Here is a 14,822-nt window from a genome sequence, read left to right as displayed (position 1 = left end):
TTAGATGAAATTTGCTATGTACAGGCACCAGCATTAATATCTGCCACAGCGGAGCGTGCAAAAATATCTGACACGTCCTTCCGGCCCTATAAATAGAGTCGTATCAGATATTTATGCACGCTTGTTGTGTCAGATATTGGTGCTGGTGACTGTACTTACTTATAAAATACAATATTAATAAAATCCACGATGTAATTTACGAAGAATTAAAAAAACCAGCCAAGTGCCCCCCTTAAATATTTATTTTATTCTATTTTTAGTATTTCTTGTTACAGCGGCAACAGAAATACATAATCTGTGATAATTTCAACTAACTATCACGGCTCATGAGATACAGCCTGGTGACAGACGGACGGAAGGACAGCGGAGTCTTAGTAATAGGGTCCCGTTTTTACACTAAAAAAATAAAAAAAAACCCTACGGACCCCTAAACCCGGTACGGAACCCTAAAAATAGTTTATTTAGCAAAGAACACTCGTTTCAATTTGTGCGGTGACATCAGACTCCAAACTGAATTCCCACGAGAATTAGTAAAATCCCTGAATGTCAATTGAACTATTGTTTCTAATGATTTACGCTTGTAAAGCCACGGGTGAACACTATAGAAGTCCGCCTTTAAGTAGTCAATCCTGACACGTGTCACTCCCATACTGAATGTATCAAAAAACAAAAACATTGACGTATTTAGTACGAGGATGACTACTATAGTTAGGTTATAATAGGGGATTCGATTTGCAGCATTCGAAGATGGCGGATGTAGACAATATCTAATTTTGCTATTTCTGTTTCTTTGGCTAGTTGAAGTATAATTTTGATAGTGTTTTATGCGGCGATTAACCTTAACAGTGAACAGTGATCCCAAAATCCTATATTGCTCTCGTGTCTAACATTTTTTAATGCGCAAGTGGACTGTTGCAAAAACTACAATCACCGTACAACGTGCCTCTCAAAGAGAGTTTAACTTGACACTGGCGAAATTGTCCTATTAATAAGGACAGAAAAGCCATATTTTAAAAGAGAAGAAGGTAATAATAGCTACCGTACAACGGCCAACCGATAGTGTCTTTATCAACCTCGACATTGGCGGAATCATCGATAGTTTCGAGGGAGCTATATTTTTTCTAAAAATTGAATTGATTAGTTTATAATATAACTATACTCGTAAATCTGAGCCCGCATGCGGCAAGCATCCAAATTATAATTGATCACACCCACAGTCATGCCATGTGTAATAAACTGACGACTACCCATAGCGTGCTGGTTATTAACAGGGCGATCCTCGCGCCACGACCGCGCGTAGGGTGACCATAACTCTACATTTCATGGCCAATGTTCATAACTAAGAGACCGGATTATATCCCACTAATATTATAAAAGCGAAAGTTTGTGTTTGTTGGTTTGTTTGTTTGTTTGTTACTTCGTCATGTCTAAACCACTGAACCGATTTAGATGAAATTCGGTGTACAGATAGTTGAAATCCCGGAGAAGGTCATAGGATAGTTTTTATCCCGGAAAATTGCATAGTTCCCGCGGGATAGCGATAAACGAATTTTGCGCGGACGGAGTCGCGGGTAACGGCTAGTGCAACATAAAGAGCTTACAATATGCATGATAAATGTCAGCAATATGCATGAAAACTGTAAAAATGTGCAATTTTAAATTAAAAAAGTCTTTAGCTTTTTATGTTTTTATTTATTTCGAAATTAATTTCAAAAGTGCAGTCTACCGTGCAGTACTAAAAATGGGCCTTCAATCACTCAAAATATTTTTATAACTGGAAAAAGATCGTTCCAGATCTACTGAGGTAACGTGGTTCGATGTGTTATTAACTTATTAATTAGTACAGTAGTACGTAATACAGTCTATGCATGGCTTACTACCGTTCCAATTCTTAACCGTTGTTTCTTTTTACTAACTTACTTTCACTCAGAATAATAGTACTTCAAAGAATCGTTCTGGCGTTGGGCGGATCACTCAATCGGGGCTATTCGGAGTAGTTCGGAGCGATTTCGGTTCGATTGCTCTCTCGTGGTTGCGATTTTGGGATTTTACAAGCCTACATTTTACTGATCCCGTGGGAATTCCGAAATAAAAAGTAGTCATATGCGTTATTTCAGAGATCAGCTATATACATGTCTTTTTTACTCTGTCACACAAGCATATTTGTCAATCGTGTACTTCGATCGTGTATCGCGCTAAGTACGTGACTGCAAAACGACAAAGTACAAAACTAACCAGCTACTTTTGATGCTGACTGTACGTAGGTCGTGTAGGAAGGTCTAATTCACACACTTCTTATTGTTATTTTTACTAATTATGTGTCATTGCTGTTATAAATAAATTATTTTCTTTCTTTCTTTCTTTCTTTCTAATTTCAACCAACTTCATCCTCTCATCCTGAGAGGTTGCTTGTGCCCTGCAGTAGGACGTATATAGACCGAAATGAACTGAAGAGTCAAATTAGTTGGAAATCTTATTTTATATGGTCACCCTAGCGGCGGGTCAACAGCCGACAGAACAATGATTAAATAACTGCTTATTGTAACCAAATCGCTTGAACAAAACGTCCTCAAAAAGTTTTACAGTATTCTCATGTCAGTCGCTCCGGTTTCTGGTGACAATTTGTCATTTTTACCTTACTGCCTGAAGGAGAGTCAAGTATTTGATTTAGGTCAAATGTTTTAAAGAAAGATAAAAATAAGTTTCTAGTTCTCAGTTCTAGTTAGTAAGCCAAAAAACGTAATAGGAATGTTATCAACAGGGCCGCATTAGCCATTAGGCAGAGTAGGTAGGCACTGCTTAGGGGCCCCGCATCGGCTAAGGGGCTTTGAAATTTTTTTATAGTGAAAATTTTATCGGAAAATTTGACAGACAATAGGGATTATTGTTTTTTTGACGCAGGCTGCCAAATGATTTGATTGCTGCGGCTCTAAATGGCTAAAAAGGAGCTACAAGAATTAAATCATTGCCTAGGGGCCCCGGCATGGTTAATCCGGCCCTGGTTAACAATATTCACAAACACAAGGTAGGATACGAATATTATCCTATTAATAGTCGACGCAAAGTATATACTTATTAATTTTTTATATTGGATTTTAAATGTTTTGTAAAGTTTCGGGAAATAAAGGCTGTATTATTATATATATATATATATAAATGTCACATATATGTCTGAGTTTTACTGAGGCGATGGATGGAAGTGGATAGTAAGTAAGTATTTAGTTGGTTACATTAATTGAATTTTACAGTGAATTGGCTTACAGCTGTAATACTGTGTAAATTTTGTTTTACTTAATAAATAATTAAATATATTATAAATGCAAAAATTGCAACCTACCCTAAATTTCTCTCTACAAAAAACTCTTTTTAATTTCTTTTGTAATGTCTTTCCCGAGTTTCCCCTTTATGAAGGTGTAATGACAACATATTAAAGTGACTAATATTATTAACACTAATTGAAATTTCTGTCCAATATTTACCTCATTTCACGTTCCAGGCTTTCGGAGTTCCCGAATTGGTTTTAATTCTAGAAATTGGGCCGAGTATTCGGTAATTTAGAATGCAAACTTCAAGTCTACTGTGTTCGTCACAAACAATATTATTGTAACAAGTGTAATTCATATTTATATATTAAAGTACTTATATGTAAATAAAATAACAAAAATCAGCCAAGCGTGTGTCGGGCCACGCGCAGTGGAGGGTTCCTTACTATGTATAATTGTATAATATGCGCCAAACATTGAATATTTAAGTTTTGATCTACTATGTAATTACTTGTTAACTTTAAAAAAAATGTATTAATGTACCTAAGATAAGAAAGATAACATAACATCTCTTAAAGTAGGTACTTATTGGTATATAATTTGTTAGCACTTTTACAGCTCAGTTTATAGTTTCGAGAAAAATCAAGACCGAAAGCGATCGAGTTTGTACCTAATAGTCAATCGAGCGCCGTAATGTAACACAACTTGCAAGATTTTTCTTTTAGATCTACTGCTATGCTGGGCTACTACGAAACTCGAAACTTGAAGTTCGTGCCGTGCGGTCCCTCTGACATTTAACTATTTAATACGAGAGCGAGAGGGACAGTACGATACGAACTTCGAGTTTCGAGTTTCGTAGTAGCCCAGCTGGGCTCTAGCTGTGCCAAATCTCTATTACAAGAAATGTCAAGACTTTTAGGGTGATGTCAGGATTTTCATCAGGACATATCATTCTTAATATATGGCAACCCTAGGTGGGACACTCCCCTCCAGTGACAAAGAACGATGGCCGCCCATTCTTCAGTCGAATATTTTCGGCGCCAATGTCGTTGACTCGGCGACCGCCATTTTTCTTTTCGAGCAACAAATTGTAAATGTTGCCATGTTTCTTTTTGGGTTCGGGCGTGAATTATAAATGTTGATGGGTTTTCTGACGGAAAGTTTTCTGCCTTTGTTAAGGTGTAGGTATTTTTTTTTGTTTGGTGACGTTGATTTAGGATTGGGATTATAATTTCCGACTCTTGACTTTCGTAGGTATATATAATGTGTTTGAAACTTCATCATGACGCAACCCCAAGCTTGAGAAATATTGGACTATTATCTTACGTTGATAATACAAACATTGAACAATCATACACAATAACGGAGAGAGTATTTTAAAAAAGTTGCTGCGACCCCTCCTAAGGGGCATTTACGACCCCCTGAGGGAGTCGTGCGTGACCCCCATATTGAAAAAAAAACTGGAGCAGACAAGACAACCCTGTAATGTTTTCAAATTGAGTTGACAAATGCTTCTATACATTAATCTATGTCGAAAGTATACCGCCTTAAAGCGTAACTACACTTAATAAAAAGATTATAATTAACCGCATCTCGCGCTGTCATCGTTCATCCACCATTACCTCTCATATTTCGTTTTCTAGATTTTTTTTACCGTACAACGGCAAAAACTACTAGACACTGGCAAAATTGTCCTCCGATGGACAGAGCCATATTTTTTTAAAGAAACAACATTTTCTGGTTTTTCTGTGCATCTATATTTCAGTTTGTATTTTCGATATAGGTTTTACGGAAAAAAAGTACCGAATTGAAAAACATTTAAAGGTGTGTTCAGTCGTACTAAGTAACTCGAACTTCGGGAATATTCTCAAATATCTTGTATATATATTATATATTTGACGCGATGGCTGTACTTTACCTAGAGATATAATATCGTCACTACTTTACAAAAATACTCGTAGCTCAAAATAGATAATTTTTCTGAGTGAACTTTATAGACAAGGTACAATTTTGTTGATATATTGATTTTAGATACGAGATTTTTTCAAAGTAGTGACGATATATTTATGCTGAGATGACTCTACCTCCACCAAAAATGACACATGCTTCACTACAAAAAAAACTAATTCATGTTAAACGCAATGTACGTGGTAAATACCAATACGAATACAAAATCATACATAACCCGTATAAACAATCAAAGGACCGTAAATGCATATTTATGTGTGCGTATCTATATGCGTGTGCATGTACGTACATGCGTATTACGCGCGTGTGCGTTGACACGTGCGCGCGCGCTTTGTCTTTAAAGTCTTGAACAAAGGCTGACGACGTTGTTGATAAGTTTATTATGACATGCGATTCCCTTCGCGACCCAGTTTTTTATCAACCGTTAATAAAGACAAGGAGGTGAATGGCAGGTTGTTTCCAGAAAACTATGAAATCGGGGCTTACAAGAAAAGGATTTATACTCTCTTTGAAGGCCGGTAACAGACCAAGCCAATGTCTCTCCCTCCTCTCCTTGAGCTGTTGGTACTCATGGGCGGTGGCACGAGGCAGTAAGCTAGCTTTTTTGCTGACTGTACTTAATAATAAATAAATATCACGGGACAATATTTCACAGCAATGAGGGCTATCGCGTACGAATTCGCCGCTAGATGCGCTATACTAGTGTAGCGTGAGGTTTTTGGGTGAGCTACGCGGGTTTTTAATTATTTATTTATAACTAGCTTATACCCGCGACTTTATTAGATACATTTTATTTATAACAATAAGCAATAAAACACAATACATTAAACATTTAAAAATATGACTATGTACAAAAAATATATAACCTAGCCTAACCTATAAATAAAAAAAACCCTCCTAGGTCACCGTCGCTGTTCATTGTCCCCAGAAGGCTGGCAGCATTCTCGCGTTGTATCCCAAGGCTAATCCTTTGCCCAAAATAGCTGCCAGCCCTCTGGTCACCTGAAACATCAATGAGGCGCACGGATATCTCTTTCGGGATATCGCGTGCGCCTGGCTCCCACGGCCCTAGGGTCTCAACACCAAACGGCGCAAAAATATAGCCCTCCCCAAGGGCTGCATATTTGCGCCGTTTGAGCTGATCCGCTGTTGCTGCTGCGGCGCCGGTAAAAACATTACTTACACTTATTCTAATCTGAAAATAAAAGAAACTGTACGAGTGTATCAAGTACTCGTAGGTATCACGTTTATTCATTCACAGAATTGCCGGTGTAAGTGCTTTCTAAAAAATGTGCTACCAATCCTATTTTATTTGTTTCCCAGTTTTTTTTATTAAATAGTTGGAAAACGAGCATGCGGGTCACCCATGGACACCTACAGCATTATTAGGACTGCGGGTGCGTTGCCAGACTAAAGGGGAGATTTTTTTTCGAACTTATGAAACATAACGAGACTCGAGGGATCATTTTCATTTCTGCAACATGCAATAGCGAACCATTTCGCAATTTAGCGGACGCGGAAGCGAGGTCCTGCGTCTGGCACACTTTCCTTTGTGTACGTACAAGCTTAAGTACAATGCTTTACTGTTTACATGAATAATGGTAGCTGTTTATCACAAAAATGCAGTAAAGTCTCGCCCACAACACAAATCTATCATTGCATTTTACGTGACTTCCCGACCTCGATCATGGTGTGATTTTGTTTTGATAGGCCGTACTTATTGTCTTAAGCCGGGTCTCGCCACTTGCATCTTGCATCCACCGGTTGCCTGCAAACATCACGACCAACCAAACACCATATGTAAATGCCTTGGAATAAGTAAGATAGCAAGGGAGTGGTCAAAATCTAGTTTTTTTTTACCCGCGACGGTTATCGCTATTCCGCGGAAACTATGCAATTTTCTGGTATGAAAACTATCCTATGTCCTTCCCCGAGACTCAAACTATCTGTATACCGAATTTCATCAAAATCGGTTCAGCGATTTAGACGTGGTGAAACAACAAACAAAGAAACAAATTGACTATTTAAATCAATGAATAAAAAAAACATGTACCTACTTACTGTTTTTTTTATTTGTCTAGACCCTGCCCAAGGCCCAAGGGCATGACCTACATGACCCCCCCCCTTTTGGGTCCGTCCTATTAGATATAGTAGGTACCTAGGATATGTGATAACCGATATTTAAGAGTTCACTCCTACCTACGCCCTCACACTTAACTCGCAGATAGAGGCCGAGCATCTCATCTCTTCATTTGTCTGTCAAGCCTTCACATTGAATTGGTTTAAATTACGAGAAGTGTTTATAAATGTAGTAAATCATAGCCGAAAGCCACAACAACGTTTTATTTCAAACACAAACTTTATATTTGGACGTATTAGCAAAAACGTTCCAAACCTCAACAATATTTTATTTTTTATTTTTGAAAGCAGTAACATCAAAAGTGAAATTAAAGAATAACATTGGATAAGATTTGGAACGTTTTTGCTAAAATAAGTCAATTTTTTTCTTACCTAAAACTTAACGAAAGTTAGTGGTGCAGATGTTTATGGGCGGTGGTGATCTCTTACCATCAGGAGACCCACTTGCTCGTTTGCCATCCAGTCGAATAAAAAAAAAGTACTAAAAATGTTAAAAACCCCCGACATTGTCAGTCAAAATATTATTATCTTTATTCAGTCATTTAAATTTTAGAGATATTGATATATCTCAAAAATGTATAAGCACATCTAAGAATCACGACAAGGAAACTCGCTTTCACGTAAAAATACCGTGTCGAAATTGGTCTATCTGTCTGAGAGCGACGATGCCAGAAAGACAGACAGATATTGGCGTCAAACTTAACACCCCTCTTTTTTGCGTCTGAGGTTCAAAATGGAGTCACGATCTCTAAAGCTGCAATAGATCCCAATAAGGCTCCGTTTCCACCAGAGATATGCGAGGATGTGTTGCGAACGTGTTTTTCATATGATGACCCAATAAGGAACGCTTCATTTACCTCTCCTCGCTCCGCTCAGCTGTTTCCACCAGAGATGTGCTGTGCGAGGATAGGTAAATGGAGAGTTTCTATTGGTTCATGAAAAACTCATTCCTGGCAACACATCCTCGCACATCTCTGGTGGAGACGCAGTCTAATCAGCCAGCACCCAGCAAGCGTTTAAATTAGCCAGAATCATTCAAAATTTGTTTGTTTTACATTTATAATCATTTAGTCTGAAAAAAAAGGAAAAAACAACGAAAAGTGAAAATAATAGTATAATTTATTTAATTGAAAATAAGTCAGACAAAATATTTTTATTAAATTTATGCTATCATCATCATCATCATGTCAGCCGAAAGACGTCCACTGCTGGACATAGGCCTCCCCCAAGGCTCTCCACTCAGACCGGTCTTGTGCTTTCCGCATCCACCGCGATCCCGCGATCTTAACCAAGTCGTCGCTCCATCTTGTTGGAGGCCTACCGACAGCTCGTCTCCCGGTATTTATGCTATAAATAATACAAAAAAACGCCACTGATTCCGAAAAGCCTCTGTTGAGAAAAATCCGGCATGAAACGGAATACTTACCTATCAACAGTAAGCAAATAAAGAAAAAAAGACGACAGGTAGGTACCATTATACTAAAGTATTAATTTATTTTCAACTTTTTCAATTATCCAAATAATAAGCTATTGATATTTTAATTAGATTATTTTGCGAACTTATAAACGCAGGGTTTTCTTTCGAAATTACAATGTTGGAAAAGATAATTCAATCAAAACACAACAAAACTTTTCGCATGTTTCCATTGCACATTTTAGCGTTTGGCATGTTTGACGTATGTCATTTATGTACATGTCGTGTTACGTTATTGATGATATTTACATAATTAATTAAATCCAGGACAGGTGTGCTACTTAGGTCCCTGTCTGAAATGTATGTAACCACAATAAATTAAAATTATATCATAATATGTATGTAAGTAGTAAAATATTAATAAATTAAATATTAAATTCATTACAAGCCTATGTTAACTAACAATGTTTGTCCCTTTCTAACAAATACAAATGTCGAAGTGACAGATAAACAAACGAATTTTAGCCATTTTAACTAAAATAGGTTTGTTGTCAATTAATGGTAAGGGGTTAATATTTAAGTTTGTAACGTTCAATCTAATGGGTAGGTGCATACATATACCTACAAGGGGTACAAGTACTATGTGTTAAATAATTACCTACGTGTCAATTAAGTAGTAATTTGTGTATTTTATTGCGATTATTAAGTTTTTTTTAGTATAAAGCACCTTTGTTTCTTATAAAATTTACTGCTTAACTTTTATAATTATGTACTCTTAAGCAATCTCATTGTATTAACTATAATTAAGATAAACCATTAGAATTTTCCCATTTATTAAGTACAAGGGAATAAATATCTATGATGTCTTGTTAGAATCAAATACATACCTACATTAATGCATTCTTTAAAGATAACGAGATTAGCGTGACACATAAGTAGGTAGGAACGTAATCAATCATATTGTACCAAATGGAAGTAACTATTATCGCCTGACGTGTTAGCATATTCATCCCTTTGTTGATTAGAAGAAAGCACACCTTCGCTGTAATCAAAATTATCTCCCAAAATATTGCTAATTGAATTCACTATCTAAGTATGTAATTCATTGCCACGAGTTCATCTCGAAAATTAAGCATGTCGGTTTAATATTTAACAGTAAGTAAATAGGAAATGGGAAAGCATTATCACTATCGCTATGGAAACAATCAGAATGATACGCTTTATTGCCTAAAACTATATCACAAAATAATTATTTGCTCACGGCATGATTATACATGGTTTTGGGTTCCAGAAATTATATCACAAAATAATCATTTGCTCCGGCATAATTATACACGGTTTTAGATTCCTATAATTATTTTTAAAGCAGTTACATAATCTAATTATATACTGGGGCAACGCTCACAGCACAATAGTGCAATGAATCTGCGTGATTTATTTATCGTCGACGGCACGTGCGGCGTTGGAGGGGAGCCAGTCGATAAGAGCGTCGATATTATAATGATGGGGTCTGCAAAGAAAATAATGTTCTGACTACATGAGACTGGTGATTTTTTAACTTCGTCTCCCTTGATGCAATGATCTTTATTTTTGTCATCTTGTCCCTTGTGTGTGAATAATTTAATAATTTATTATTGTGATATTTATAGTAAGCTTGCCTATTGAGAAGTTTGAAAAAATCACATTAAATCGATATTGAACAATGTAGGTACACTTCATTCAGGCAGGTGGAAAATTTAATAATAAAAATGATAAAAGAATTCCTCTGCGATATCATTAAAATCGTGATATGCCTCATGGTTGATAACAAAAATTTGAAAAAATTCACTGATAAAGTAAAGGTACTTGAAACTATCAATTCTTTAATGGATCGTCGAAATCAGCGCCGTGAAAATACTCATTAAAAACGACAAAGGTAATGGATGGAAGTTACTCGAGCGTGCGCCTATTGTAAACCAGAAACAAAGGGAGCATAAAGGTTTTTTTTTCACGAATATTCACACGATAATTCTGTCTTTGTATTTTGCCATTGTCGTTGTAGATTTAGCGTATTTTTTACCCACGTGAGTCAGCCAGGACGCCCGCCCGGGGACACTCGACCGCACACTGAGATTTCCTTGGAACCCATCCAGTATTGTCAACCTGTCTTATAACAACTCATTTAACGACGTCTTATAAACGAACCCTCCGTTGGCTTTTCATCAATCTGTATCGATTAATTTTCGTCAAACAAAAACTTCGAATGTTATGTTATGAAAATAAGTGTTTATATAACAGTGGACGACGGGTTTACATCGATATACTTTGGATAAACATTGGTTTGTTAGTAAATACTGCGATGTTTAAAAGAGAACAATGCGTAGGTAGGAGCGGTTGCCGTGGCCAGCCGCGCAGTTTCCTTCTTGGCTGACCTATTTCGTGAGTTGGTCAATATTTTTTAAAAACATCTAAATCTTCGGGAATTCGGATATCCGACTCGTTAAGAAATTCTTTTGGCACCGTTTCATAAGGTATTTTGTTAACTCACGTTCGAATTTTTTAAGTGGACGGGCAATCTCTGGTAAAGAACCCTCTTTTAATTTGATGTGACAAGCACTAAATAAATTGGGTAGTAACTTCTTATTTTATCCCAGAATTATTTCTTCAGTGACATTGGATGAAATTTATTGTTTGTTAAAAATAATGATAATATCAATAATTCACTCACTCGCTGTGCTGGTAATAGCATTAGCATCGAATACATTGTTTGGATTTAGTTATCGGAACAATAAATAAACAAAAATCGTTTTCGATGCTGATTTGTAGTTTGGGTGTTACGTATGATCATGTTAATATTTATATAAAAGGATTATGCATTAAAAAGGCCTAGTTGTGTATTGTATGCTATACTATCAAGGTCAACACTAGCTTTCCAGGCAGTATCCGAGCTTCAAAATATGTAGTTGCGAGGTTATAAACTGCTCAAAAATGTCTAGGGATCATGCATATGAAAAATATTAATAAATTGATCCCTCGATTTTGATGCTGCCGTGTGAATGTTTTGTTGGAAATAAAAGTTTGTAAATAATAGTATAATAATCTTCATATTTTATTCTCTTCTTTCGATTTTAGCATACAATAATGTATTCAGTATAAAACAATATTCTTTGTTACATTCATAGAAATATATTATTTTAGTATAACTGTTCTTTATTTATCTCTTATAAACTTACAAATTACTGTTAACATTCTGACGATTTTGTATAAAATGATACAAATATAAAGGTATGCTAGCTACTAATAGTTTTATAAAAAGAAAATCTTTTGCAGGCTTTAAGTCTTTGCAGCTAGCTCCCCCATTAAAGTCTATAACAATTCAACTTGTTAATTGGTATTTATTATTATTACTTACAATAACCTATAGAAGACAATGGTACAGAACAATTTACCGTAGCACATTAATGGTAACAAAAACAATTAAAACAATGGCTTTAAGTTTACAAAGCGTAGGCACTCGAGATTGCAAATTGCTACTTCATCCTAGACGTAGGAGACATTCTCACTAATAAATACATACATCTCTTTCACTCTCTCATTGTCAATCGGTCGCTCGATTATGAAATGCTCTAGCATTCGTCCATCACCACACTTATCGGACGGCCTCGCGTAACTTAAGTCACGTCCTACACCAAAGAGCACCGGGTCAGTTAAAACACATCAACGTGTCGGGGAAATATACTTTTGCGTAAAGCACGCTCTCACCACACCTAGCTAAGAACAACAAATGCGCAAATCTAACACTCAGTCAGTCTTACATACCAAACAGTATTATGTCTTAAAACATGAAGCATATTATAAATCAAACACGTTCAAACGATCCAGTCACACTTATGTATGAAACACATTGTATACCACAATGAAAAAGTTAACCTTGTGTAACATAACATGATTCGGAGCGTCCGACAACAAAATTGAACACATGGCCGCCATTCCGCGAGGGCAGCGCAGGCGGAATTTTAATTAGCAGAACATCCGCTCGTAACTTGGTTTGATGCGCCGTTGCCAGCCTTACCGCGGCTTGCTATCTCGTTTGCACCAACCGTGCACTCCTGTCTAAACCTGTTTGGAGGCGTGTTCCATTTGTTGCGTTTAACCCCAATGACCTCAATGTAACTTATTGAAGGGAAAATTTTACATTCGGGCGTCGCGCAACAAAACCAATTACTGTCGGAAATCCCCTCGCAGTGGCAAGAGCGGCAACATCGCTGAAACGGGAAATTCGCCGTAAATCTGGCAACGTCGCTTTACCTCGTTCAGTCAGACTGGCGAGCGAATGACGTTGCACGTATTTTCCTTTTATACTTTTCTAAACGCGGCACCGCAATACTGATACAAGGAAAACAATTTGTTCTGTAACTTACAAGGCAATTAAGCTTTCGGAGGCGTGTTAGCACTAAGTATATCCCTCGAATAATAGTTCCACTGAGAGCGGGAGCTCGTCCTCGAGGTTTCGCCTCGACACATCACTGGCAACCTAATCTCATACCTATCGTTAACGCAACGACTTCAACACCTTACACACTAGAGTTTTAACTATATATTACACAGTAAAATTAAGATCACAAATTGCTTTGTATGCTGCGTCCTAGCGGGCGCGACTAGCATGGAATGTGGAGGAGCTGGCGCGGCGGCGCGATCAGAAGTGCGACTCGATGAGGCAGCCGCCGTTCGCGTGCTCCAACACCTGCTGCTTGAGCCGGTGAACGTGATCTTTCAGCTTCACCACCATCTGTGCCAGCTCCGCATTCTCGCCCTTCAACAGCTTCACTTTGTCTTCCAACTTGGAAATGCGCTCGAGCTTGCGCCGCCGGCACTTGGACGCGGCCACCCGATTCCTCTGTCTCTTCCGCTCCAGTTTGATCCTCTCCTGCGAGTCCATGTCGATGGGAGAGAGGGGGGGCGAGCTGGAAGCGCTGGGCACGGTCTGGGGCTCGTCCTTGATGATCGGAGAGGGAAAGCGCTCGAGCGGCCGGTCGAGGTCCGCGTACACTCGCCGCGTGACGACTGCCGGCGGGTCGTTGTGGTGTAGTTTATGTAACGCCTCGACGAACGGCTGGGCGTACATTTCCTGTTCCTCCGTGGCGGCGGGGAACAGCACCTGGCCGCCGGGGGTGGGCGTCGCTGTCGTGATCATGCCGTTCTGGATGATCAGCTTCTCTAACTCCGGTGAACCCAGTTTCAAAAGTTGAAGGTCAGGCGAGGACAGCAAGGGAGGGCCGTTCCTCGGCCTCTTTCCGCCCCTTCCGAGATCCAGGTCTAGGGTCAGGTTTCTCTTGAGGTTTTCCACTGGACCGCTCAAGGGAAACTGCTCGTCATAGAAAGTAGTCTCCATGCCGTGGCCGAAGTGGCGAACCATGTGTACGCACTGAACGTCCGGATATCACTAAAGTCACTGCGCGAAGTTTAAAACTTTTTAGTTGCGCACCGCACGTCCTCTTCGTTCAACGTTCCACTTGTTTCTAAACATTGTTAACAACCGAACACTGCTTATATTTCCATGACTCAGATAAGCTATTTTTAGATATCGCGTGATAAAGCGGGACGCCTATTGGCTGCGTATGTCGTGATATTTTGTAGTGCCGGTCGCTGATTGGCTAGCGGGATCGTAACGAAGCGCGAGGCCTCAGCGGGCTGTTTACGACTTCGTGCGATTACCGAGAAACGCTGGCTCTTTTTCCATTCTGCTGCCGGCAATATCATAACGGCCATATTATTTTTGGAATTACGAGCACAACACATCGTTATCAAACTAATGTTATTTCTGCTCGGTGTAAATTTACATAACAAAAATAAATTGACAATAATTTGTTATTAAGTAATTTTATTTCTTCTTTATCTATTGGCTGCGATATGCTTATCTTTATCAATGCATTACAATTTATTAAAAAACCCCAGAAAATACTTTAACTTCAAAAACCAATTTACATCACATCATCATCATCATGCATCACAAAACGGATTACTATGAAGATTCTTGAGAAATACATACATAGGTAAGT

The 14,822-nt window shown here is 38.1% G+C and overlaps 1 protein-coding gene across 1 annotated transcript; it reads right to left on the bottom strand.

Moving 5' to 3' along the window:
- Positions 1-11,848: 11,848 nt before the first annotated feature.
- LOC141434685 (transcription factor Jun-like) lies at positions 11,849-14,293 on the bottom strand. Its single transcript, XM_074097118.1, has one exon. It carries the CDS (start codon positions 14,177-14,179, stop codon positions 13,460-13,462), a length of 720 nt encoding a protein of 239 aa, XP_073953219.1. The 5' UTR covers positions 14,180-14,293; the 3' UTR covers positions 11,849-13,459.
- Positions 14,294-14,822: the final 529 nt, after the last annotated feature.

Source organism: Choristoneura fumiferana, chromosome 14 (genome assembly GCF_025370935.1).
Source record: "Choristoneura fumiferana chromosome 14, NRCan_CFum_1, whole genome shotgun sequence".
Lineage (NCBI taxonomy): Eukaryota > Metazoa > Arthropoda > Insecta > Lepidoptera > Tortricidae > Choristoneura > Choristoneura fumiferana.
The sequence above is the reverse complement of the archived record's forward strand: the minus strand, read 5'-3'. Positions and strand labels throughout refer to the sequence as shown.